This window comes from Apaloderma vittatum, unplaced genomic scaffold, assembly GCF_000703405.1.
Source record: "Apaloderma vittatum isolate BGI_N311 unplaced genomic scaffold, ASM70340v1 scaffold39827, whole genome shotgun sequence".
Taxonomy (NCBI): domain Eukaryota; kingdom Metazoa; phylum Chordata; class Aves; order Trogoniformes; family Trogonidae; genus Apaloderma; species Apaloderma vittatum.
Genome location: NW_009727462.1, coordinates 18,923 through 44,766, shown reverse-complemented (window position 1 = coordinate 44,766; position 25,844 = coordinate 18,923). Strand labels below are relative to the sequence as shown.

At 47.2% G+C, this 25,844-nt stretch overlaps 1 protein-coding gene across 1 annotated transcript in view; it reads left to right on the top strand.

The window, feature by feature from the left end:
• LOC104277122 (A disintegrin and metalloproteinase with thrombospondin motifs 9-like) overlaps positions 1-25,844 on the top strand; it is a gene marked incomplete at both ends in the record, with an annotated part of 57,527 nt that overhangs the window by 17,098 nt on the left and 14,585 nt on the right. Inside the window, 19 exon segments of the mRNA XM_009873672.1 lie at positions 716-857; positions 1,064-1,168; positions 5,720-5,865; positions 12,311-12,492; positions 12,598-12,734; positions 13,296-13,413; positions 13,678-13,773; positions 16,482-16,648; positions 16,758-16,887; positions 17,437-17,563; positions 19,141-19,351; positions 20,121-20,285; positions 20,954-21,072; positions 21,074-21,104; positions 21,954-22,073; positions 23,836-23,940; positions 24,086-24,253; positions 24,442-24,726; positions 25,373-25,534. Coding sequence (XP_009871974.1) covers positions 716-857; positions 1,064-1,168; positions 5,720-5,865; positions 12,311-12,492; positions 12,598-12,734; positions 13,296-13,413; positions 13,678-13,773; positions 16,482-16,648; positions 16,758-16,887; positions 17,437-17,563; positions 19,141-19,351; positions 20,121-20,285; positions 20,954-21,072; positions 21,074-21,104; positions 21,954-22,073; positions 23,836-23,940; positions 24,086-24,253; positions 24,442-24,726; positions 25,373-25,534 — 2,716 coding nt within the window.

Sequence of the window (25,844 nt, the reverse complement as noted above, 5' to 3'; positions counted from 1 at the left end):
GTCTCCCTGTCGTTGGGGCAGGAAGGCATCCAATCCCTGCCAGTTCAGACTCATGATAAGCTGGCAAGGACTGGCCTCTCTATGGGGAAGAATAAGTCTTCCCCTATGGATATTGCTTTTAAGGAACATGTGTTCTCCTTGGACCTGAAGAGTGAGTTTTCCAAGCCCTGTGGCCCAGAAACGAAGCCATGTTTTAGGAGGCAGGTTGAATCTGCCTTTCTGCTCCGCAGGTCACTGTAAATCCTTGGCACTAGAGCAGGATGGGAACACTGTTCCAGGAGCCCACGGGTCAGTTTGATGCACAGCGATCACACGTTTTGCTGTGATGCCTTCCCGTGTGTTGGGTTAAGGAACAGCACGAGAGCCACGACGGTGTTCTGACAAATCCAGGAACTCACTTTCTCAGGCAATTCTTCTGCTAATCAATGGTTTTCTTTCTAAATATGGAGCAGCGTTTGCTCAGCAGTTAGATGCAGGTTGAGCAGCTCAGAAATGCTTTTTCCAGGGTGGCTGACTGCGTGGATGGTCGCTATCGCAGCGCATGGTGAATGCATAATGCACCCTCCTGTGCTGGAGTCTGCAGTAGCTGTTGTAGTTCTTGTTAAATAGGGCAGATACGGTGTGCGTCTGCCCTAAGGCTAATCCACCTAAACACCCCAACGGGTTCTAGTCTCACCGTGTTTCTTTTAACACCGTGTTTCTCTTTCTGTTGTAGCACTGGTTATGGGGAGTGTTTGCTTGATGAACCTTCATCAAGAACTTACACGTTGCCTCAGCAGCTCCCGGGGCTGATTTATGATGTCAACAAACAATGTGAGTTAATTTTTGGACCCGGATCTCAAGTGTGCCCATATATGGTAAGTGAAATCCCACACCTTGGTCTTCGTGGTGTTGACAGGGCAAAATAAGGCCCCCCGGGGTTGGATGAATGGGAGGCTCACAAGCCGCTATTCGTGAGTTAGTGATAAATCTTAGAGGGGTAATTTCATAAAGTATCATCTGTCTGATAAGGTACTTGGCATGTATTTATTTAATATTTTGATCTTTGCAATAACTTAAGCAGATGCAATGTCGGCGACTGTGGTGTATTAACATCGACGGCGCACACAAGGGATGTCGTACCCAACACACTCCTTGGGCTGATGGGACAGAATGTGAGCCTGGAAAGGTCTGTAACAATACCTGGTGTTTTGTTTCCTAGAGCTCAGGCTGAAGCGTGTCGGTTGCAATCATCCCATCCCAATGGCCAGTTGTATGGGGCACAGCTTCTGACTGCAAGGGTGGAAGCCCAAAGCAGCTCTCTCTGCGTTTTAAGCCTGGTGTGCGTGGGTCAGCACTGCCCCAGATAATGTGATTAAAATCGACTGCTTGGCAGAATGTTGTTTAAAGCAGGTTTTCCTTCTGCAGCGATTATCTTTGTAAATTAATGCCCTTGAGTGAACTCATGAGCAAAACTTTTGCAAAGCTCCCCTAGGCTTTTATTAGAAATTTCCTGTGTGACGTGAGCAATTAGCAATTTTGTGTAACATAAACTTGCCAACTGGCTTCTCATCTTGACAACTTCAGAGTAAAATATAGAACTGGTTGACATTTTCTTTATGGAACATTTTTGGCAGTAATTCACAGAAACTTTCAATTTCCATACGCAGTGTTAATTTCTAGCTAGCATTGTGGTTTCTAGAATAAGTATTTAGCTTCCAGTTGTCCAGATCTGGAAAAAAATAGTTGAGAGGATTTTTCTTTTTCTTTTATTGAGATACTGAAGCTTTGGAAGAAAAATGTCAACTAGTTTTCGTCATTTGTATCTGTCTGGAACTAGTGAAAAAGTGTGATGTTATTCTACAAGGTATAGCTTAAAAATTTGATTTTCTGGCTATTAGTGATCAACAGTTAAAGTTTTCTTTAGAAAGAGTGAACATTTTATTTTGGTGGTCTTCAAAATGTATTTTAATAAAAGTAGCTAGTTTTAGATACAATTTTCCTATAGGCTGTGGATCTCCTTGGTAATTAATCTTCTGTTGCACGTGTCTGAAAAGTTAGTTGTTCAATGACACTTGACTGATTTCCTTCAAGGCAATGGGCATAATGTATCAATTTGCCTTTGTTTCTTAGGGAGAAGTGCAGTCAACACGATTGTTTTTGTTGTTGAGAATATGCTTTAGAGATGTGGTTGGAAATCCTATTCTTGTACTATTCCTTGGAGCCAGTGGTGCACCAATATTTAATGGTTTTGTGTAAAATCCTCCCTTTTTTTTGAGACTCACAATAAAACTTAGGCATCTGATGAGTCCCTCTGATTTGAGATCTCGTGTCCTCAACTTCTCCCTTGGTGAGATTGGGCACTGCACACGACTGGAAGCTCAGAAATAACTATTTTCTTGAAATTCCACAAACCTGGGCTGCAGTTTTGTTCCAAAAAAAACCTGCCATTGCCCTTGGACATGACCAGAGTGATGCACAACAATAAAGACCGTGTAAGCAAAAGCATTCCAGTCCACAAATTTAGACAGTCTGACAAATTTTGACAAATTGGACAAGTGTGACCTGAACTTCTCCTCTGGGAGCAGATGAGCACTTAGGAAAAGCTAATGCAGTCCACTCGTGTTCAGGCATTTGAATGTATTCTCACAAAAAGCCTTTACAGAGTAAATCTTGTATCTCTGTGCTGGTCTTAATTCAAAGTTTAGGTTTGGATGATTATAAACTCTCCCTTCCTCAGTGTGTTTACTTGGGCTTGTGTGAAGTGCTGGGGTGCATGTCTGGAGTGCCTTTTGTTGGAATAATCACATTTTTGGTGCTTTGCTGTGGCCAGGAGCCTCATCAAACTGCTGCTTGCTGCCTAATGCCTTGCCTTAAGTCTGCATGTTTAAAACCTGTAATATATGGGCTGGCAGATGGAGAAAATACCATGCTATTTTTTTCGTGGAGATATCTTTGGAAATGAGGGAGCCTGAATAGCTTAAAAAAAAAAAATCTAGCTAAAACTGCTGGGATGTAGATTTAACTAGGCTCTAAATTTATTTTTAAATCAAGGACGCTAAAACAACATGAGAGTATTAGCCTATGCATATTTTGCATGTGAGGACAGTGAAACTGATACCGGTAAACCGAGTAATGAGCCCAGCCTGGAGTTTGGCCCTTGCTGGGTGAGCACCAGCCATGATGGCAAAAGTGTTTCGCGGCACCAGCGTGAAACATCGGGTGGAAAGAAATCACTGAAAGAAAATAAAGAGTGTCGTAAACTTGGGCCTCTATCTCTTGTGGTTTTCAGGGTTGTTTAAAGAATGGTAAAAGGAGAGTAGACGAATAGTAATCGCTTCTCTCTCCTGCCGCATGGCAGCAGGTAGCGTATATGTTATGCATGAAGCTTCACGGCACTTGTGTGCCCCCTGCTAATCTATTCAGCCAAACTCAGCCCAAGGATGGGAGCTGGATTTGGTGAATTATCTGGGACTCCAGAGGCAAGACAAAGGGAAGGAAAGTCTGTTGTAGTGTCTCCCATCCCTGCCATTGCTCTCTTGCTCAACTGTGTGTCCCAAGTTATTCTGAATTTGCTCCAGACAAAAACTCTTTTATTATGTTTGTTCTCTGGTCTGTGAGCTCATAGCAAAGAGATCCCTGGTAGCGTTTTTGGTTTTTCTGCTGTAACTCAACGTAGAAATTACTTTTAAAATAGAAAAGGCACAAAAGTTGCACAGCCAGACTATTCACAGGATGGTTCCAAGGAACACAACTGCATTTCCATAAGATAATCTTGCTCTTTATTTAAAACAGTTGCTTCCCCCCCAGCCTTTGATTTGCCATCATCTCCAACCCCCCAGTTCTTAATAAAATCAAGGGATCTAGGTGGTTTCCTGGTTAATTCTCAACCATAGGATGGGAGACATATAGGTCACGTCACAGTCTGTTAGCTCTGTACATTGACTAGTTAGCTATTCAGCCATCCCGGGGTCAGCGGTGCCAAGCGTGACTCTGGTTATATATTTAGCTGTGAACAGCAGCATTGCTGCATGAAGTTCTCCGCTGGGACGACACTGTTCGATTGATGTCGTGTATTTTTTTGCCTGTTGATCATAGCTATCAGACCTCTTTGTTCCTGTACAGGACTGGCATTAGGGGTCCCCATCCCGTAGTTTTTCAACCCTCTAAATGTCGGGGGGGTTGTGCGTTGTAAAGGTTTGTCCTGCAGAAAAAAAAAAAAAAGCAGGCATTTCAACTTGTTTTATTCCCGTCCTTTACTGTAGCAGATATTTTCCAGCCAGTTTCTATCTGGGGAATCAAAACCTCGGACGAAAGCAAATCGAGGGCATGTTGCAGCCTGGAGACTATGCACGTCTCTGAGCAAGCACCACATTTAGAGCCCAGGCTATGAGTTCTGCCGTCCTGCAAACCATGCCCGTAGCCAAATGCACCCGACATCAGCTTTCTTCATCAGCAAAGCAGCGTGACAGACTGGCCATCACGGGCAAAGGGTGTTAACTTGCTGCCGAGCCAGTGTCCTGGGGGCTGGATGCACAACCCCCCTGATAGCTTGAGTTTGCTATGCTTTCCTAGAGAGCTTTCTCTAAGGGGGTTCATAAGGATGTCTAAAAAAGGAAACTGAGCTCTTGGTGTGTTTGGACACAACCATGTTCCGCTGTTAGAGGACTGGAAAAACACAATATATCAATAACTTCAACCCTGTTCTCATAAAGATCATCAGGTGTTTCCCTGCCTGAACAACAACTCAGGTGGCGAGAAATATTACGAGGGAATGTTTTAATGATGCCGCTACGTGTTTTCTTCTTTAAGCCTGTAACTTCTAATTTGTGAGCAATCAGCAATGTTTGGGCTTCCTGTAATTGGAAAGATTTAGGCATCTGCCAGCAGATGAGTGCATCTCTGGGTTTAAATCTGCTTTAGCAAGCGCTGTTCAGTGAGAGGGCCTTGGGGACACTTTTCCATCTACTCTGGTGCGACCAGAAGGTGATTCTTGCCTACATCTCGCCTCTCCAGAAGCCTGTGTAGACAAACTAGCAAACATACCCCAAAGGGATACAGTTTTATACAATAAAAATGGGGCATGAGGGCTTGCCAAGAGAACTTAAGCCAGTTTTCCAAACAAAAGAAAACAAGAGTTATAGCTGGAAAACAAAAGTGTAGGCCAGGCCTTGGCAAGTCCCATCTTTATGGCTGAGTGAAAAAAAAAAACACTTTGCGTTGAGGAATTAATTTTTCTATTTTATTTGCCCTTTGGATTTGGGAGTTTCCTTTCCCGCTTTGTACAGCTGTGAGGAGGTTTGAGTTTTCCCCATTTCTTTTTTTTTTTTTTTTCCCCTCCTGTCTGTCTCCTTGCTGACATGGTGCAGTTCCTGCTGCTCTCCAGGAAAATCAGATAAGCAACTTTTTTGAAAAGCCAACGCCGCGAGTGTTGCTGTGCTGCTTGGCACCAGTAAACAAGGAATATTCTGTGGTTGCTGTTGTCCTCAGTTGTCTTCCCATAAATCACTCCAGTAGACTCAGCACCTTGCTTTCGCTTCTCTGTTTAAGGGTGCAGAGGTAAAAAAATATGGGGGTGCCAGACGAAGCAAAAAACAAGTTCCATTTCATTTGATTGCAAAATCTATGCTGCCTTTTGCAAGGAGAAATAAATAAGCATGGCTGTTGGCATCCGGATTGATCAGCTTCTCCTGAAAATGTGATGTAAACCCACCTTTTCCCTTCTCTCTGCCCTACGTAGCACTGCCGATTCGGGATGTGCGTGCCCAAGGAGCGAGAGGCGCCGGTGATCGACGGAGCATGGGGTACGTGGAGCCCTTTCGGGACCTGCTCCAGAACCTGTGGTGGTGGCATCAAGACGGCGATCCGGGAGTGCAACAGACCTGAGTAAGGGCACGGAGGGTAAATGGGGAAGAGCTGTGGCTGAGTTGCCAAAATGGGCTGAAATCGCATCCAGATGTCCCCAGCCTATGTGTGCCCTAGGGATGGGTGGCTTTGCCTGGTGGGGACAAGGCGAACGTAGGAGGAGCCAGTCACAGGTTTGGTTTGTGAGTAAAATGCACTAAAAAGGGGTCCCTTCAGCAGAGGAAGAAGGAAGAAGCTGATATCTGCTTGGGTTTATTGCCTCTTGTGTTTCTGGGAAGACACAGCTGGAGCCCAACTCCAAAGGTGTTTTTCTTCCTCCAAAGCTGTGGATCAGAAAGCAGAGTGAATGGAAGGAGCCATGGATTTTATCCATTTTTCACCATTTTACCCCTGCTTTGGTTGCTTTTGCAGCTGTTCCTGCAGGCCAAAAACCTCTATAGTTTTCTACCGTTTTACTCCTGCTTTGGCTGGTTTTGCAGCTTTTGGCAGCTTTCGCAGCTGATCCTTTACACAGTTACATCTCAGCTGGTGCAGACTAGGCAAACCTCAGCAGAAATCTGTGGCCCATTAAAAAGTGGCACTCAAAAATGTTTGTCGTCAGCCTGGAATGCAAAATTCTGCACCCTTTGAAATGGCAGGGAATTTTGCCGTGGGCTTCAAGGAGACAAATATTTGGCCAGCGAAATACTAGTAATGGATTGAGCAACTGGTATGAAAACAGCCTGTTTCCATAAATTGCGAGCGGTGCTGGTTTCTGTTTAACTGCCTCCTTTCAGCCCATGAGAGCAAGAAGTGGTGGGCAGGATGCTTTCTGGGCTCTCATTTGGCACTGAAGCACACAGAGGAGAGGGGTCTGTAGAGCTGGTTGGACTGGGGGGGTTCTTAAAAAGGTTGAGCAGGCTCGTTCCACTTTCTTGGTGTTGGTGCTGGACAGCTTATTGCCAAGAAAATAGCCATTGGTGATGCGCCAGTGACAGTCTCATCACTGCTAATGGGAGAAGGGAGAGCTTGTACCTGTGTCACCAGCGGACAAGTGTCAGGAGAGACTGGCTCAGTGTGGCTGGGCAAGTGTTGAAAGGGTTGAGGCCCAGGGAGTAGGACACCAGCCTGTTAATTAACATGATTCTGAGAGACACACAAGTGCAAAAGAGTTCTTTTCCTGCTGTGCTGAGTCAGCACGTGCCATATGGTCTTTCGGTAGCCATGGAGACACAAAAATAAAGGATCTTTCCACGCATCTTTCCATCTTTTGATGCTGCCAGTGAAGTGTGTTCCTGTCTTCTGGAGAGGCTTCTGTTGAGACCGATAGCTTTCTGTGATAGAAAAATCTCCATTATCCTAAAGGCTAGTCAAGGGATTTTAAATTCCATCTTCTCTTATGGCTTGTGTTTTGTATCTTGGTATTCCGTGAGGTGTTTTGCTGCGTCTGAGATTTGCAAAACACCTAAATACACTCGGCACCAAGCTGCCTGTGGAGTCGTCTGCGCTTATCATTAATAGTGGTTATATTTCAGCCTGGCTTTCGAGGGCTGTGTAACTGGTGCTGGCCTCTCTGCAAGGAGTTGTCTGTCCCAGCACCGTCCACAGAGCCTTACACTGACCAGTGGTTTGTCCCTGTAATTTGACATCGTAGCGTGGGCTCCTGCCGTGTGCATCCTAGTTGTCATGGGGCTGCTGAGATGATGCAAGTGGACGAGCCACTACTGGGTACTGTCCTGCCACTTTCTGAAATATTTCTACAACAGAGAGGGAACTCTGTATATTTTTGAAGGCAGCAAAACCAACCCAGATACTTTAAGTAAGGTCTCCAACAGTTTTCTGTAAGTATTTCATATTCAAAGATGGTTTAGCTTTTCCAAGCTTTTTCTCTGCATGAGGATCTGGGGTGGGATCTTGCATGCCGATAAAATGTTGTGTTAAATCTGGCATTGAAAAAGACCCCCCTCCACCACGGTACAGAAAATAAGACTGCAGCTCCCGCCTCTGTTTGTAATGTGCTCCGACACCTATGTGGACGAGTATCTTGCAGGACTGTAGGAAGAGCTGTAAGCCTCTGAGATGGCAGCAGGCTCTGTTTTGACGTACACTGAAGGAATGTGTTAGCTGACCAGACCAGACTCTTCCCACCGAGACTGCCCGCTTGGGAATTCCAGGCTGACTGGTACAGACACAGCCCATGGCTGTGGCACGTCACATAGAAGGTCTGTGGAGCAAGCACTGATTTTCAAAGCAAGGCATAGCTGAGGAATTATGAGGTAAAGGCATATTTCATAAGATGGCAATACCAGGAGCCCTGTTTTTGGGAATGGCCTCTTCTGGATGGGGGAGAGTTATCTCTGGGTGTGAGTTGGATCACGTCTACATTTTAGTCCATCACGAAAGTATCCACCTGTGCTGAAAGCTGTCTGAGCTCATCATATAAACACATCTATAGATAACTGTGCTGGCCATTGGCAGCACACGTACCAGTTCCCAGTCCCGCGGCTTCCTGGGATGCTGCAGAGGAGACCTCAAACCCATCTGTGCACGCTAGATTGTTCCACAGTCCCTGCAATGAGCCCAGGCACGAAGGCAGACGTGCAGATGCCCAGATGTGCCCCACAGTTAATTCTCCAGGGGCCTGCTGCTGTGGCAGCCTGGGTGCCCCTGGGCAAAGCTGTCGCCCGTGGAGCTGAGCACACGCAAAGCACCCCCAAAACAGCATTTCTTGAGGAGGTGCCTCTACCCAGTGCTCCTCGGCCACTGAGAGCTGGGCGCAGCATCAGGGTCTGCAAGTGAAAACGCTCAAGGTTAGCGATGGCAGATGATGCGTTAAGCATTGCATATTTGAGACCTTTTGGGGTGGGAGCGGGGATAAGACCCTATGGTTCCCCAGGCCTGTCTGCTGGGTCCTGAGAATCTCTGGTGTGCTGGGAGGAATGCGGAGAAGCCGGCGTGAGCACAGGAACTTGTGAGGGGAGCAATCCTAGATTGAAAGCAGGTCCACACACTGGCTGTTAGTCGATCGAATTGGTGATTCAGGCAGAAGGGAAATCCCGTCTCTGTTGTACGTTATTGATGATTATCCATAAAAATATTACATAGTGGGAAGTATCCCATATTTCTTTGTGACGCTGAAAATCGATGTTTTATGAGGGTGACTTATTTCTTAGGGTCAGCTCTTTCTGTTTACTCTGACTCTGTGAAAAGCAGTTTTGAAACACCCTAAAACTGTCAGGGTGGTTTGGGGCTGTTTTGAAATGTCAGAAGGGTGAGTGTTCTTCAGTCCCAAACTCTAGCTGTGGGAAGATTTACTGCCACGGTTACAAAGCTGATGGTTTGCAACGTGGTGGCAAGTTTTAGCCTCCTTCAGTTTGTGCTGTGTCTGTGTGTTCAGTGTTATCTCAATCTCATGGGTCATGTCTAGAGAAAAGGAAACTATACAGCAGGTTAGGATTTTTGGATTTTGTTAGACATGCCCTTAAAAAAAAAAGTGAAGAACATCATGCAGGAGCCCAACTTAATATTCAAAGGTTTCATTTTAATTAACTTGATTTATATTGGAAGCTATGCAGTTACCGTAAAAACGGTGTGATTGCAAATTTTTAAAATACGTTTCCTGTTTAGAGATTTGTGTAATTTAGAGCCTTTGTGAAATTGCAGCAGTCCTGCAGTGTATAAATGCTTTCAACATGAAAACGATGAACCCTGTTAACTCCTCCATGAATGATTCGGGCTCATGAAGGTCTGGAGTGTGCTGCTGCCACAGCTCAGAAGTTTCCCCATGTGCTGAGTAAAGAGATGGTCAAGATGTCCCTTTGCAGCTGGAGGTAGATGGGGTGCCTGCATGAGAATAGATTGCAGAAAGGGCTCCAGTGGTGGGAAACCCCCAGCAATCACTGTTGTGCCTGTGAGGCAGGAGGAGTCTGGGATGCATCGGCAGGGGCTAGGTCAGCTCTGGAGCAGTCCCAAGTGTAATCAGTTAAATTTATTCAAGCTGTTTGTCACACCAAGGTGGAGAATAGACTAGGTTGGTAGTAACTGGATTTAGACTTGTTCCAGTAAGAACTGGTGTGAAATCAGTCTGTAAAAAGGAATCTGCACCAGGTGCTGTGTGGTTGTTTGGGCATTTTATCACTGGTACTTGCTTAATTGCAAACACCAGAAACCTTTGCAAGTGACACACGTTTAGTTTCCAGATGGCATGTGAGAGCTGCCCTTGGAGCAGGTAGAGCTGACGTTACCAGCTGTTACTCTGGGCTGTACCTAAGGACAAATCATACTCTTTGGCATTTAGGGTAGGACTTGAGGGTCTGCACCACAGCAGCTTGTATCACAGCAGGGAGAGGATGCTGGCAGGAGAAATCCCACACGTGTAGCTGGCGGTGCTCTGCATCTCAGCTGCGGCTGCTGGAGGAGGCAACTCCTTCTGCCAAACCCATGAGCATCCCTAGTGGGGTGCTGGTGGGGGATGATTGGAAGTCTGCCTGCCCTTCCCCGATGGCAGAAAATCTTCTGCCAAGTGCAAGCTGCTCTGTGTCTCTGTCTCCTCGTTCATTTCAGAGGAACTCTGCTGCTCAGATCACAAATAGTTTCAAATGTGAGAGTGAAGAATTGTTGTTTATGGGAGAAAAGGCACTGCTGGGCTTCATAGGTGGTTGATGTGCATGTTCCTCAAGAGATACTAGAAAATCCTGTTCAACTATAGGAGCTTCTTGTCTTGATGTTTATGAAGACCCTTGTACATGTCCCCATGTGTTGCCCGAGCTAGTTGAGAGGCGTCCCTGCCCATGACAGGGAGGTTGGATTAAATGATCTGTCGGGTCTCTTCCAGCCTAGGCCATTCCATGATTCTATGTGCCAGGGGCTTCTGTCTGTTACGTTAGGAGATGCTGACTGCGGGCAATGTGGAGAGTTTGCAGGGGGCATCTCGGTGCTAAGGGCAGGAGTGATTCCCTTTTATCACTCATTGGTTTGCGTTTTAGAGGGTCTCCCAAGTGTGCAAACCAGCCTCCTTCCTGAGGAGGCTCAAAGGGAAGATGTGCTCTGCCAGCATCCCTGGGGCACCGATGGGCATCTGCTCCCGGGGCAAGTTGGAGCTGATCCCGAAGAAAAGCCCTGAAAGGCAGGAGGTGTGGGTCAGGACATCAGCAAGTTGCTTTTCTGATCTCACTTTTTGCTAGTACAGGCTCTTTTTTCTCTTCAGGCGTTGGGTAGCAGATGTAGCTTTAGTGCAGCTCTTAGGTGGTGTAATTTTTCCTTTTTGGATAATTACAGCTTTGCCCAGGTTGACCCTGGCAACATTTCGTTCAGATTGTAATGATACCTTTCCTTCTGTAGCATCAGGGAAAAGCAAAGCTGCTTGAGTAGTACTACAGTTTTTATTATATTGATGGTGGTAGCTTGTAGAAGCCTCCACCATGCCCTCCCAACTTCATTTGAAGTTTCAGGACAGAGCAGCAGAGATGGTGGAATTTCGGTTTGGAACATTTAAAGCAAGACACATCCTATTTTATTTCAGTATTACAGTTCATTATATACGTAGAAGGCTGCACATAGATGGGCATATGAAGTCTTATCCGAATACCTGGAAGAAATGTCCTTAGAACAGGTAGTAAACAGGATAGCTTTTATCCCAAGTGTACTTTGCTTGCAGCATTACCATAGCTGAATATGAGTCCTCACCAGAAAAGTGCCTTCCGCTGGGCTCCTCCAATGCCCTCCACGTGCAGGTTACTCCTGCACCACTGCTGACAGTGGCTGGAGTAGTAGAGGCTTCTTCAGTCCTTGGAGTGATCTGTTATCTGGCAAAGGCTCCATCTAAAACGAGAACAAAAATACTTTTGTGACTACAGCGCTGAATTCGAGTCGGGAAATTCAAAATGATAATTTCTTCTAGGTTTATCCACTGGCTTGGTGTTATCCTCAGTTTATACCAGAGTCATCCTACTATAAAATGGTGGTGAACTATTTATTGGCTTTGGTGCTTTCTGGAATGCATGGACATAAAGTGGTTTAAAGGTGTCTAGCATTACCATTTCTGCCATTTCAGGCCAGAAATCCTGAAGGACTCAGTGCTGCCTGGCCTTTCAGCCTCCTCAGGGAAGCCTCTTCTCCTTTCTGCCATGATGCTTCGTTGTTTGCAACCCACTAGATCAGATGCCAACTCTTAGCCACCAAATCCATATGGGTTCTCTCCGTGGAACCTAAATCCTCAGATGGGGAGGAAGATGTTGCTTTTCCTCTCTGGCTTCTCTCACTACCTGTGCGTTCATCAGAGAGCAAATATTCCCTTTTTTGATCTTTTTAATAGATACATGTATAACCTTTCCTGCTTGTCAGCCAGGGGTGTTAATTAAAAGACATGCATAGACACAGACATGAAAATGGTGTTGTAAATACTGACTATGATGAACAGGTTGCAGAATTGCAGTTGCATCTCATTTCCAGCCCGACCCCAGCAGGCTTCTCTTTCTTGTTTCTGCAGGCCTAAAAATGGTGGGAAGTACTGCGTGGGTCGTCGCATGAAGTTTAAATCCTGCAACACCGAGCCGTGCTCAAAGCTGAAGAAGGATTTCCGGGATGAGCAGTGCGCCGACTTCGATGGCAAACACTTCAACATCAACGGGCTGCCCACCAACGTGCGCTGGGTCCCCAAATACAGCGGCAGTAAGTGGCAGAGAGGGGCGGGCGATGCACATACTGCCTCTCCCGCGTCGCCGCATCAGGGTGATGGCATTCGGATAACGTGGTTTTCCTCCCTCCCGTCCCCAGTCCTGATGAAGGATCGGTGCAAGTTGTTCTGCCGAGTGGCGGGGAACACGGCGTATTACCAGCTGCGGGATCGCGTCATCGACGGGACGCCCTGCGGCCCCGACACCAATGACATCTGCGTGCAGGGTCTCTGCCGGGTAGATATTTTTCCATTTTCTTTAGCGAGGGCGATTGCAGTTTTGTTCTTGCTCGACCTGGCTGTTGGTGTGACCTTTCTGCCCCAGGGCAGCATCCTCAGGCTCTGGTCTGAAGCTTGTGCCAACCTCCAGGTCTGCAGCAGAGCCAAGTGTGGAGCATGTCTGTACATCTGCCCTGAGTTACTGAGGGCTTTGGAGGCCCGAGCTTGAATCCAAACGATTGCTTTCTTCTGTGCTCTGCCTCAGTTCTTCCCAGTCAGACCTCACGGCACTTGATGTTTCCATTCACAATTATTTTTCACACTTTTCTCTATGGGAACAACTGGTGCAAGAGTTTTTCTCTAGCGAAGGCGTCACCCTGTGCAAGCAGCAGTTCTGATTTTTGCTTTTTGTGTGGGGTGGCCACGCTGTAAATCAGCAGAAATATATGAGGAAGCAAACCAATTTCTCTCACGACAGCCTTTTGCATGCGTAGCTTTCGTGAGCCTTAATTGGGAGGTTTGTAAATGCTGTTCTAGCCTGTATTTGCTCAATCTATTTTTTTCCATTTTTGTCTCAAAGCAAGCTGGATGCGATCATGTGCTGAATTCAAAAGCAAGGAGAGATAAATGTGGTGTTTGTGGTGGGGATAATTCTTCATGCAAAACTGTTGCAGGCACGTTTAATACGGTGCATTATGGTAAGAATCTGTTGCTAAAAACTTTATAGTGAAAAATGTGCATCTATAAAAGCCATTACCATACTTAATCTACAAAAACACTGATGTAAAATGCAAAATCCTTCTAGCTATAGCATATTCCATTTTATAACTACTTACGCTATCCCTAAATGAAAAGTATTGACTTGTGTAATGTGAGGGATTTTTGCTCATTTCCCTTCCCCCCGTAAAAACCGAATGAAATGTCTGTGTAATAGCCTTGACTTTCTGTTAAATCTTTTCTAGGCTATAACGTTGTGGTTCGCATCCCAGCTGGTGCAACTAATATTGATGTGCGTCAGCACAGTTACTCAGGGAAACCAGAGGATGACAACTACCTGGGTGAGTTGCAGTCCTTGTTTGAGTCCAGAAACTTGCTTTATTGTCTGGTTGTGGTGATATATATCTACTGGCTTCTCTCTGCTAGGGAGGAAGAATTTGTTTAAGGAAGATGTTTTCTCACCAAGAATTTATTTCGTGCATTTGCCAGACATTCAGCCTTATCTTGTTCCTTCGTTTCGTTCACGCCGTGATGCAAAGTTTGGAAGGTTCACAGATTATGAGAAATACCCCCGTAGAGTGTCTCTGGGTCTGACAAGGAGTGTTGAGCCTGGGCTGAGGGTGGGAGCTGAGGCGCACAGCTGGGAACCAAACATGCTTCTGAGTTCTGCTGGAACCTCCTCCTCCTCACAACTTAGCATGTCTCTGCTGTCGCCGTGCCTTGGCTGAAGAGTAAATATGCCATACCCTGAAAGATGTGTGTACAAACAAATTCAAAGAGAACTTCTTTTCTGTTCCTCAGAGAATAACAATTCTGATTTTGCTTAGACTAAACCCTTCTTGTCCCTGCCTGACAGCGGTATGTAACTCTGAAGGAATACCCTGCACCAAAGCAATCGGTTTGATTTAAACCTAACAATAACCTGGCCTTTGGCTTTTGGACATTCATAGTCACTGTTTTCTCTAATCTGCGGGTGCATCTCTAGGGGCAGATGAAAGTGGCTGTGGGGCTGTGTTAGACCAGCCTGCTGCACCCACATGCGCTTTTAGCACAGCCATGTGTCTCTCTCCACTGTGCCAATCAGTAATTCGCCCCAGAGAGAGGTCTTTTTGGGCTCAGTAGCAGAGATAACAGCAACACACATTACAACTGACATGACATCTGCCAGTCAAAGGCTAGTTCTGCCGTTAAGTCCTGTTTGGGTCCCTCAGAATCTTTTTGGGCTGCTGATGGAACAGGGGCTTAGGCTGTGGCCCCTTGCTGTCCCAGGGAGATGGCTGCTCTCCCAGCTCTCTTCCTCCTCTTTTGCATCCCCTGTGCTCCAGCGTTTACATCTCTGAGCGGGGCACTTCATCTCATTTCATCTCTCAAAATCCCCGTGTTTTTCCAGGGGCTTAGCCCAAGTGCTTGCTGTAATTGGCTCTGTTAAAAATGGGACTAGGCTGGTGATTCCTAGCCCTTGAAAGGAAAGGAGCTCACTTGAGAGATGAGTAGAGACCATCTTGTGCCAAAGGGAAACGATGCTGACAGCTTTGGCTGTCCCTCTGAAGTGCCTTCCATGTGGCTGGACCCTTCATTCAACCAAAAAGCTGAGCGAGTCCTCCCTGTCCTCATTCCCGGGTGGGGTCATGCAAGGCTGGCTTTCCCTGCCCGCCTTGCGTCATTTCTGCCCATTCACAGCCATGAAATGAGATGGTGCAGCATGAATGCGCATCAGCACCAAGAAAACCTTACTGAGGTGTGGTTGTTTTCCATCCTGAAGAAAGGGAGGTACATTTCATTATTCCTCTTTTCTAGAGAAACAATCCACCCCATGTTGTGCCTGTTCAAACTGGTTCACCCCAGAAGGAGCCCCAAAGAACTTCTCAGCTCTTCTTGGAGGGCCGTTAATCTTCTTGGGAAGCAATGAAGTCAAATCTTCTTTAATGTTGCTTTAATATCGCTGGGAAAGCATCTCTTCACATTAGACCTGACTAGAAGCAAATGAGAAGTGTGCATGTGTCCACTTATTTTGCAGCTCACTGAGTGTGAAATCTTGGGCCCTCAGTACTCTGAACCTTGTAGTTGCTTAACAATTTAGGAGGAATTTGATGTTGTCATCAGGTCCAAGACGTGTACTTACTGTTGTAGGAGATACAATAAATGGGAAGGAATCCTTAAATGAGTTTTACTACTGCCTAATGTCATTAAAGCCTGCAAAGTGTGGAATTTGGTCAAGTATAGCATCTGCTTAGTGAGGCTTTCTCCATCTATGTCTTTTTGCTATTGAGCAGCGTTTTGCTTCATAATCTCTCCTCATTCGGTGCAAAAACCTTCCCTTTGGTGCTTTGGTGTTAAGTTTAGATTTTTCGGTACGGAGGCTTTGTAGTAATGTAGCTGTGATGGGTGAAATGGTGGGGAAACTAACTTAGGAAATTAGCTACATAATCGCATTAGTGTGAAGTTGTGCAGCAGACTGCTTTTTCAGGAAACTGTGCCTTTTATAAAGCGTTTAGGATTTAAGCCATCAGTGTTTTCACATACCTTAAGATTTGGAATAATAAAAAGTACAGGAGGGGAGAGGGAGGAGGGGGGGAGATACTGACCAAACTCCCTGCAATTATCTACTGGAAAATGACGTTTGGGCAATTAGGGTACATACATATACCCCAAGAACACACCTGGAAGCAACAGGGAAGCCACCCTATCCGCAGGGCTTGAGCAGGATTATTCCTGTGGTGTACAAGGGCTACAGACCGTGTGTGCTGCGTATGTCAGCCGGCCTGGCGTGCCTTTTGCGCGTCTCTCTGCCCTGGGATATGGGTGAACTATTTAGCAACAACTTCAGGCGTCCAGCCTGCATTTTACTGAGACTCTGGAGCAGCAAAAGGAGAAAGCACAACGTCTGTAAAGAGCTCCGTTGCTCTCTTTGCACCCGAATGTCTGAGAGTGCCAGTGGGCTTTTCCTCCCATCCCAATGCAAAGGAGCACTGAGAGCGCATGACCCACGTTGTTATGTACATATGAGTTAATTCTGCGTCTTTAGTTCTTGTTTTTTGCACCTATGCAGCCTTATCTAACAGTCAAGGAGACTTTATATTAAATGGAGACTTTGTCGTCAGTATGTTTAAAAGGGAAATCAAAGTTGGGAATGCTGTGATCGAATACAGCGGATCGGATAATACTATTGAAAGGATTAATTCTACAGATCGGATTGAGCAAGAAATAACGCTTCAGGTGAAGTATATGTTGTGCGTGTGGAAAAGTCTGCCCAGCATTACTGGACTGAAAACTGTGGGCAGTGAAGTCAGTTGGTTTACTCTGCTTCATCTTTTTCTCCTCTCAGGTTTTATCAGTGGGCAATTTGTACAATCCTGACGTTCGTTACACGTTTAATATCCCCATTGAGGACAAACCTCAGCAGTTTTACTGGAATGCCTATGGCCCGTGGCAGCCCTGCAGTAAGCTCTGCCAAGGTGGGTTCTTGGGAAGGCTTGGTTTTGTCCTGGATTCACCTGGGATCTGAGCAGTGTTGTCAAATCCTTCTCCACTTGATTTCCTTGAGATTCTCACGTTATGGGTGTGATTTTTTTCTTTCCCTGGGCTGCGTAGGTGCAGCACTGCTCTTGTTGCTTCTGGGTTTCAGGGCACGGCACCCTGACAGCCCCTCTCAGCCCGGCAAGCCTCACACCCCAGCTTGCAGGCGAGGAGGCTCAAGTGCAGAAGAGATTTCCATGCAGTTTCCTAAGGCTGCAAAAGGCATTGGTGCCTGGTTTGGGGTCCAGCATCCAGTCCTTGCCCCCTGCTAGTGCTGACCCTGTGGGGCACATCCTTGTAGGCTGCTGCAGCTCTGCTTGTGTCCATCTCATCCGAGTTAACCCCCTCTCTGTTTCTCAAGGAGGTTGAAACGAATAATTAAATGTCTCTTAATTGCTACTGTAAAAGCAGAAAAACGTTAAGAAAACTGACTTGATTCCTTTCCTATATGACTCAAACAATGTGCTTTTTATTTTTTTTCTGTGTAGGAGAACGGAAAAGGAAACCTGTGTGTACGAGAGAGTCGGATCAGCTCACGGTGTCGGACCAGCGATGTGATCGAATTCCTCAGCCTGACCCCATCACCGAGCCTTGTAGCACGGAATGTGAATTAAGGTGCGCTCTACTCAGCAGAGTATCTACATTATATCGTATATATATTGTTTACTTCTCTTTGCTTCCACCTCTCATCATAATTCTCACCAGCCTGTATTAGATTCTACAAAAGGATTAGCAATCACCTCTTTGTCAACTGCGGGGGATTGACATCCACCAGCTGTGTTTTCAGAGGCACTCTCCTGTGTTTTCACATTCCTCTTGTGTTAACTATAAAAAAAATTCTCCCTGTGCAATATAATACAGTGCCTGAATTTGCACCTGCCTGGATCAGAAATGCTCAGCATCATCCTACAAACAGTCTGCAAAGAGGGAAAAGCATATGCTCAGAACAAAAGAATAGCTAAGGCTAGGATTTGTCATAATTTGCTTAAAGTAAAGAATAGACTTAAGTGTCGCGCAGGTTTGGGGCTGTCCCCAGACAACTGCGGGTGAGCTGGAATTGGTGGAGCATGGCCTAAATGATCACAACCCATTTCCCTTTAAAAAGCAATCTGTTTTCCTTTCTGGAGCTTATCTACGGTGGTGTTAAATGGCTGCTGGTGAAGCAATTCAGATTCAGGAGGGGTTCCTCCGGCCGTATAGGGGCTCTATAGGGGCTGTAGATCAGGTTGTCGCGGTAACAGCTGTTGCCATTGCAACAGGTTGAAAACTTGAGAAGGGCAAATGGAGGAGTTTGAAAAGCAGGCAGGGATGTGAGGGCTCCTGCCATTCAGGAGCTATTGACTCCAAATCCCCTTGATCTTATTCTTCTCTCAGCCGTACTGAAGTTTGCTCTCTTGGCTCCGAGCAGGGCTCTATGCTCCCCTCTAAGTGTTCGCAATGCTCTGGGGCTCTGCAGGACCCCCAGGGGACATCGCTGCTTCCTCCTACAGAGCTGCCTCTGCAGGGTGGGTGGGCAAAAAGCTCCTGTTGATGCCAGGATGTCCAGCATCTCCCTGGATCAGGCCTCATGTCCAGCATCTCTTGCCAGAGCTATGGCTGGGGCTGATGTGAAGCAGGAGTGTGGCCTCACGTAGATCCTTGAGGGCCACCAGCCCCTGCTGCCCATCCCGGGAAGCGTTGGAGTCTGTCTGTTGGGAGGGACCACCTCTAATCCCTGCCGACACCTCTGGGGCTCGAGTGTGTGGAGCAAGTCCTTCGCTCGCGCTTTGGAAAGCTGAAACTGTTTTGCTGGCATCCTGCCGTGCGGAGTGCCTTTCAAGCCCGTGCAGAGCACTTTCTGATGCTGTGGCTTTCGGTTTTTAGAGGTTGAGGTGGCACTTCTGCAGGGGAACAAGGGGTGGAAAGCCTTCAAAGCACTGCTCCTTGCTTGGCCATGAACTACCCCTGCTGCTCCCTTGCATGTCCCTCAGGGTCACAGTGTGGCTTTGCTGCCTGTAAGAGGGATCCGGTGACAAATCCTTCTCTGCAAGGAGCAATGCCAGGGTTAATTGCCTCAGATATTCGGAAGCCACAAAGTATTATAAGGAGCCAAAACTTCCAGTTCAAGAGCGTATATTCCTTGTTTGTGCCAGACACCCTCGAGCACTTTACCTGCAGAGCCCCACAGGTGACGGTGTCTCTCCCCGGCGCAGGTGGCACATTGCGAGGAAGAGCGAGTGCACGGCCCAGTGCGGGCTGGGGTACCGCACCCTGGAGATCTACTGCTCCAAGTACAGCAGGCTCGAGGGGAAGATAGAGAAGGTCGACGACCGTTTCTGCAGCAGCCAGCCCAAGCCGAGCACGAGGGAGAAGTGTACTGGAGACTGTAACGTGGGAGGGTGGCGGTACTCGGCCTGGACCGAGGTAAGGGATGCTCGGTGGTGCAGCCAACGCTGTCCTCTCCTTGCTCGAGGACGCGTCAGGCTCTTGAGTTTGCAGACGGGATATACGCAGAAGTTGGCCGGAGTGATTCTGCTTCTGTTGCTTTTTCTGGAGGACGCTGTTGTCTGAATCAGCCTAGTACTCCTTGGTTTTCACTGCAATTAATTTATGCTTTTAAACATCCCAAGGTCTGTCTTCATGATGCTAAGACTTGCTGGCATCTTCTCCCATCCGAGCTAGCACTGCTGCCAAGAGAGTTGGAAACGACGTGTTACCATCATCAGAGGACCTCTGAAATTTCTTTCCTTTATGCTTTTTAGCTTTTTCAGGAGCAAGAACATTTTTGAACGCAGGCCTGGCACTGAAAGAATTATGAGTCTGGGGCTTTCTGGGGAGGGCACAGTGAAGGGGGACTGGCTGATTAGAGAAAATTAATCTTCCCTGAGGTGAGAATGAGCAACAACCATTTGGGAGAACTGAAGGGCAACACTTCCAAAAGTAATAATGGGGTTATAACCCAGAATGGATTTGTGATACTCATTGCTGTGAGATTTTATTAAGCTGAGCAAGATTGGCTTTTTCAAGAAATATATAAAGTTAACAGCCTTTTATTCAAAGTATAAATTGTTCTTCTGGAGGTTTTCTGCAGTCTCTTCATAGTCCTGACTGCAAAGAGGGAGAAGGCAATAAATGAGCTCTTGGCTCATAATAGAGTGACAGAAAGTATTTACTCAGTGTGTCTCTTTCCCAGTGCTCCAAGAGCTGCGGCGGGGGCACGCGGCGGCGGCAAGCCATGTGTGTGAGCACCTACAACGACGTCCTGGACAACAGCAAGTGCAGTCAGCAGGAGAAGCTGACAGTGCAGCGATGCAGTGACTTCTTGTGTCCCCAGTGGAAAACTGGCGACTGGTCCGAGGTAGGTGCTGGCCACCAGGGTGGGCTCGCCCTGCTGGTCCTTTACACTGAGGGGCTGGTGGTATCTTGATAGGCTTTTCCCTGCAGCAGGACTGGAGATGCTGGAGAACAGTCTTTGGAAGGTGCTTGCCCACCTTCGTGGCCAAATGGCTCTAGTTTCTGTGAATCACATTCTTTAGGAAATGATGAAGGCAATTAAGTGGGAAGAGGGATTGTTCTTTGGGAAATGTTCTGGACTGAGCTTCTGGCCGCCCAAGCCGTGCTGGGGCAGTGGAAGAGGTGCTCGCAGGAGCCAAGATCGTTATTGCACACACTCAGGCCGAGCAAGTTTTCTACAACGCCCTGGCACCCAGTGCAGAAGCACAGCCGGGCAGTGCTGTGGCTTTGCCCTGCAGCTCCCAGCTGCTGGAAGTCAGGAGCGTTCATGGGCTTGCTTTGCCTATGCTGGAGGGTCCTAGCCCAGCTGGGCTCTCCATGCTCCAGCTTCTGCTCTGGACCAATTTGTTGCAAGACACTCACGTGTTTTCCAGCACACGCAGTCGTTAGCTAACGAGCCACCTCTCAGCAGCGGTTGCAGCGGGACTCCAGGTTTGTTTTCAGCACCGGGGCAAGTGCTGAGCTGGCAGCACATCCTCAGCACTACCCAAGTTTGCCCTTTACTCTTCGCAGTGTTTGGTCACCTGTGGGAAGGGGCACAAACATCGCCAGACGTGGTGCCAGTTTGGAGAAGATCGATTAAACGACCGGTTTTGCAATCCCGAAACGAAGCCGGAGTCAGTGCAGACGTGTTGCTTCGTGGCAAGTGGGACCCTGGGGCCAGGTACCATGGTGCTCCTGGCCGGTGGGATCTGGGTGCCGGTGGCCAAGGCTGGGTGCTATCCTTTCTTCCAAATTCAGCGACATAGCTGTGTTAATTGATTTGCACAGCAAAGCAGCCCTCAGTTTGCTTGGGTTCAGTGGATGGGCAACAATAACAGTACCTGCCCTTTGTGCTAAATTTAATCTGTGTCATACCAAATTGGCTGTGATTTTCAGAAAAGGGTTTCCAAGGTTACGCTACTAAATCCATATTTAGGCACGTAAATACATGGCCTAATTTTCACAGAAAAGCTGATCCCAGTAAATAACTTTTTGTTACTTCTAATGTTTTCCAGTTTCTGGGTTGATGAGGATTTTTTTCCTGTTAAAATACGAGTTGCTTATTTCTCCCAGAGTGTTCTGGCATCTCCTTTTCCACAAAGCTGTTAGCTCTTGACTTAAGAAAACAGCAGCAAACCCAGACCAGTTGTCCCAGTCAGACTTATTTCCCATCAGCAAGATTATTCATTACCCACTTCTGCTACCACGGGGCTGAACTAACCAGTTTTAAAGAAGGATATGATGCAGGTTCTACCAGACCATGATTTATGTATGCAGCAAAGTAAATCATTTAAACGCTCACACCTTCGTTCCCGAGGAAACCAGCGAAGCGTGCGAGGCTGGAGTGGGCACAGCGAGTTAAAAATTTGACCTAATTTAAAGCTGAAGTGGAGAGAAACCAGAAGGGAAGCTGGGTTTTATTTCTGCTGCTCATGCTACGTGCCCAAACACAGGCTGGGCTGATTAATACTTGCTAACCAAAGCAGCTACTCAGACCCAGTGCTTCTTTCTCCCTTTTGTCCTCTCCCAGTGCACAGTGACCTGTGGCCAGGGCTACCAGATGAGAGCGGTGAAGTGTGTCGTGGGCACCTACATGTCGGTGGTGGACGATAACGAGTGTAATGCTGCAACCAGGCCGACTGATACCCAGGTAAACGCTGCTGTCCTGTCTCCACCTCTTGCCAGCGTGTGCATCCAGACTGCAGCTTCAGGGGATGTCTCACTGCAGCAAAGGCTCAGCCCGTACAGAGTTGTATCTTGGTCTGCTCTGCAGCTTTTGGAAAGGTGCAGCACAGCACCCAGGTTTTGGGAGAAGTGATAAAGAGAAGCTGTGCTGAGGGAATTCCCATCCAGTGCCTCTCCACGTGGTTACCACTGCACTCTGAAGCACCAGATCACCAAAATGCAACAGACAGCTTGTTACGAGGGCATCAAGACTTTGTGGGATGAAGTTTGCCTTTGCTTATGGTTTATATCCATGTAGTCTAGTCACAGGATGGGATGTGCGAGAGGCCGCCCAGATTCTGAGCTAAAGAAGCTGCGGTAGATGAATATGAGAGGACGACCAGCAGGGTAAAATGGGACAGTACTTAATACTCTTGGAGGCTGGGATCTCGACACAGCAGATACCTCATTTGGCTGGCGTGGGGTCTGGGCTGCCTGGCTGCAGCCTGGGCTCTCTTGGCTGCAGGACTGTTGCTGTGTGGTACAAATGATGACTAGGAGCCATCGTATCTTGTCTGCTGCACGTAACAACGTGGTGTATGTGCCAGCTGCAATTCCAGACTCATCTTCCTTGGCCAGATATGTTGAGAAATATTGCATACCCTTTGCAAATTTGCTGAAGAGGCTTTCCATGCCGTGTTTTTTCACTGGTGCTTGGAAGCAAACATGTAAATTCCCATTTGAAGCAGAACATGTGTCCAGGGTGTCTGAAGGAGTTCAATAAAACAGAACATTACCATCTGTCTGTCATCTAGGAGGGTTGTAGTGCTAAAGCCCTGCCCAGGTTCAGTCCTGCATGACTTCACAAGGTTTAACTGAGGCCGCAACGTTTAGGAAAGGGCTGTTTTTCCCATCTATGGAGACCAATTGCACTATAGTCAAGGAGTAACAAACCCACTTGTCATCAGGAATCATTTGGCATGCACGTCTCTAGCGTAAGTAAAATCATAGCAATGCGGAAGTCATTTATGCCATTTGCCAAGAGCTTTTCTCTCCCTTGCGGTGACAATCAGTATTAATTTCCTTTCTGGCAATGACTACTCTTAGGCTCATGGAGTAAAATCGTGGCTATTCATCATTTCTGTTGCCAGACATCCCAGGAGGTCCAGACAGGACCAGAGCCCTTCTGCTAGGCACTGTACCAAGGCTGAGCAGAATGACATGCCTGTCCCCAAAACCAGCACAAGTGGATATTAGGTGGTCTGGTAGGCTGCAAGGAGTCAAAAGGCTGCACTCAGCTCAGCACCATAACATTTTTGAGTGGGCTGCAGGTCTTGCACTGAAGGAAGGGAGCTCTGAAGGGAGATACAGTTGCCACTTTGCAAATGTGCGTTCCTACCAGAACTCTCTTAATGAACTTTTATCTTTTGCCCCAAAACCATCTGGTTTTAATGCATGGAGATGGCACATGGTTATGGGGATCCCCATTGCAGAGTTCCTAGTAAGTCAAAAGTCCACTAAAGTTTCTGCATGTGAAGCCCTCGAGGCATTGATACTGAGTTTTGCTGATTTGCCAAGGGGACGCCAGGAGAAAGCTTGCCAGCACACAAGCACGAAGGTCACAGATTCCCCAGAGGCTATATGTTGTTCATAATTACATTGAAACATTTAACTGAAACATTCAGGTTTAACTGAAACATCTGCAGATTCTTTATTTCCCTCCTTTCCCTCATGTATTTTATATACAGGACTGTGAAATAGCAGCATGTCCTCCCCATCCAAATAGTCCTGAAGCCAAGAGATCCGTATCAGGCATTCACAGGACGCAGTGGAGATTTGGATCCTGGACACCGGTAAGTGTGTGTCATAATACTTTCACGATTGTTTTACAGTAGACAGTGTGATATTTTTAAGTGCATTTGACCAACTTTTCATTCCAAAGCCCGTGTAATCTATATCGGGAAACTTTCTAGTGGAGTGCTTGTTGCTCTTCCCTAGTGCTCCGCAACATGCGGGAAGGGTACCCGAATGAGATACGTCAGCTGTCGGGATGACCAGGGCTCAGTGGCCGACGAGTCAGCTTGTTTCCACCTCCCGAAGCCGTCAGCCACAGAAATTTGCACCGTGACGCCATGCGGGCAGTGGAAGGCCTTGGAGTGGAGCTCTGTAAGCATCACTGCAGGAGAAGCCTTGTAGATCTCGATGCTGGAAATGTGTTTCATTAATCTGTCATGCTTGCCCATTTATAAGTGGGGAGATGAAGATTTTCTGCTGTTCGTTATTAGCAATAGCTGTCTGTCTGATTTTTCGAAGCTGGAAACGTGACTGTGTCCTCTTTTCCCACTGTAACGCAGTGCTCGGTGACTTGTGGTCAAGGTAAGGCAACGCGACAAGTGATCTGCATCAATTACAGTGACCAGCTGGTGGATAGGAGCGAGTGCGATCCAGATGACCTCCCTGCCACTGAGCAAGACTGCTCCATGTCTCCTTGTCATCCAAACAGCCATGACTACGGCAGGCCTGTCCACCCTTTCCTCTATCCGGATCATCGCCTGAAACTGCACCCCGGAGGCAGCTCAAACCGAAACCGTGCACATGTACCGGGAGGCAATCAGTGGAGGATCGGTCCTTGGGGTGCTGTAAGTGCCCTGATTTTCTTATTGCCGGGGTTTACTTTTTGGTTTTTTTTTTTCCCCTGGGCTAGCGCAGGCTTTTCTTAAAGTCACCACACAGGGAAAAGAGGGATCCTTCTCCCTGCTGCATGCTCTCTGCTCACACAAACGGTGCTCAAGCATCGCTTCTCGGCCTCTCACACCTCGTATCTCCAAGGCTCTCTAGGCGGAAAGCTGACAGCATCATTTTCCATGAGGTAAAGGCCAACCTCTGCTTCTTGGCCGTCTCCCGGGACGTTTACAGCTGTGCGGAGCTGTTGCCAAAGCACAGTAGAGCCTTGATGCCAGCTCCTCTCGCCCCAACCAGTTTGCAGCGCTTCATCACAGAAGTCCCTAAAGGGAATTAAGCGCAAATGGGATGTCAAACACTGCATTAAAGACAGCGGGGATTACTCACCTACTTAAAACTAGGCTCGTGTTTTTTTTCTTTGCTTAGTCAGCACCTAAGTCATTGCACGGCTCTTAGTAAGAGCTGGGTTTTGAAGTTAATAACGCCTGTTAGCTGCATTAAATGTCTAGTGGTGCATTCCCACGGTGCAAGGCACTGGGAAGGAGCTGGGAATGCAAAATTATTCCTGGACTCAACGAAGTCGTGGGCAATTGTGTCTTCCAGTGCTCTAGCACGTGTGCAGGGGGGTTCCAGCGGCGGGTCGTGGTGTGCCAGGATGAAAACGGATACACCGCAAATAACTGCGATGAGAAAAGCAAACCCATGGAGCAGAGATCGTGCGAATCTGGCCCCTGTCCTCAGTGGGTTTATGGCAACTGGGGAGAGGTGAGTGCACCATCCATCCTGGGCTCCCTGCGCAGGGGAAGGCTTTCATTAGCAGGTGGCTGAAAAATGGGAGAAGAGGGAGATAATTGCGGTGACGTTTATTATAAAGTTTGGAGCATGAAAGGCAGCCTCTGATAAATGAGTGAACCCTAGCAACTGCTTGGTGTTTTGCCTTCCATTTGTCATGGGAAAATGTTCTTCCCAGGCAAAAGCAAATTGTACAAAAATTGGGATTTTTTTTTTCTTTTTAAGATAAGTCTCATTTAACTGAAGGTTTGGGGTTTTTTTCCCTGTAATAAAAACACCGTTC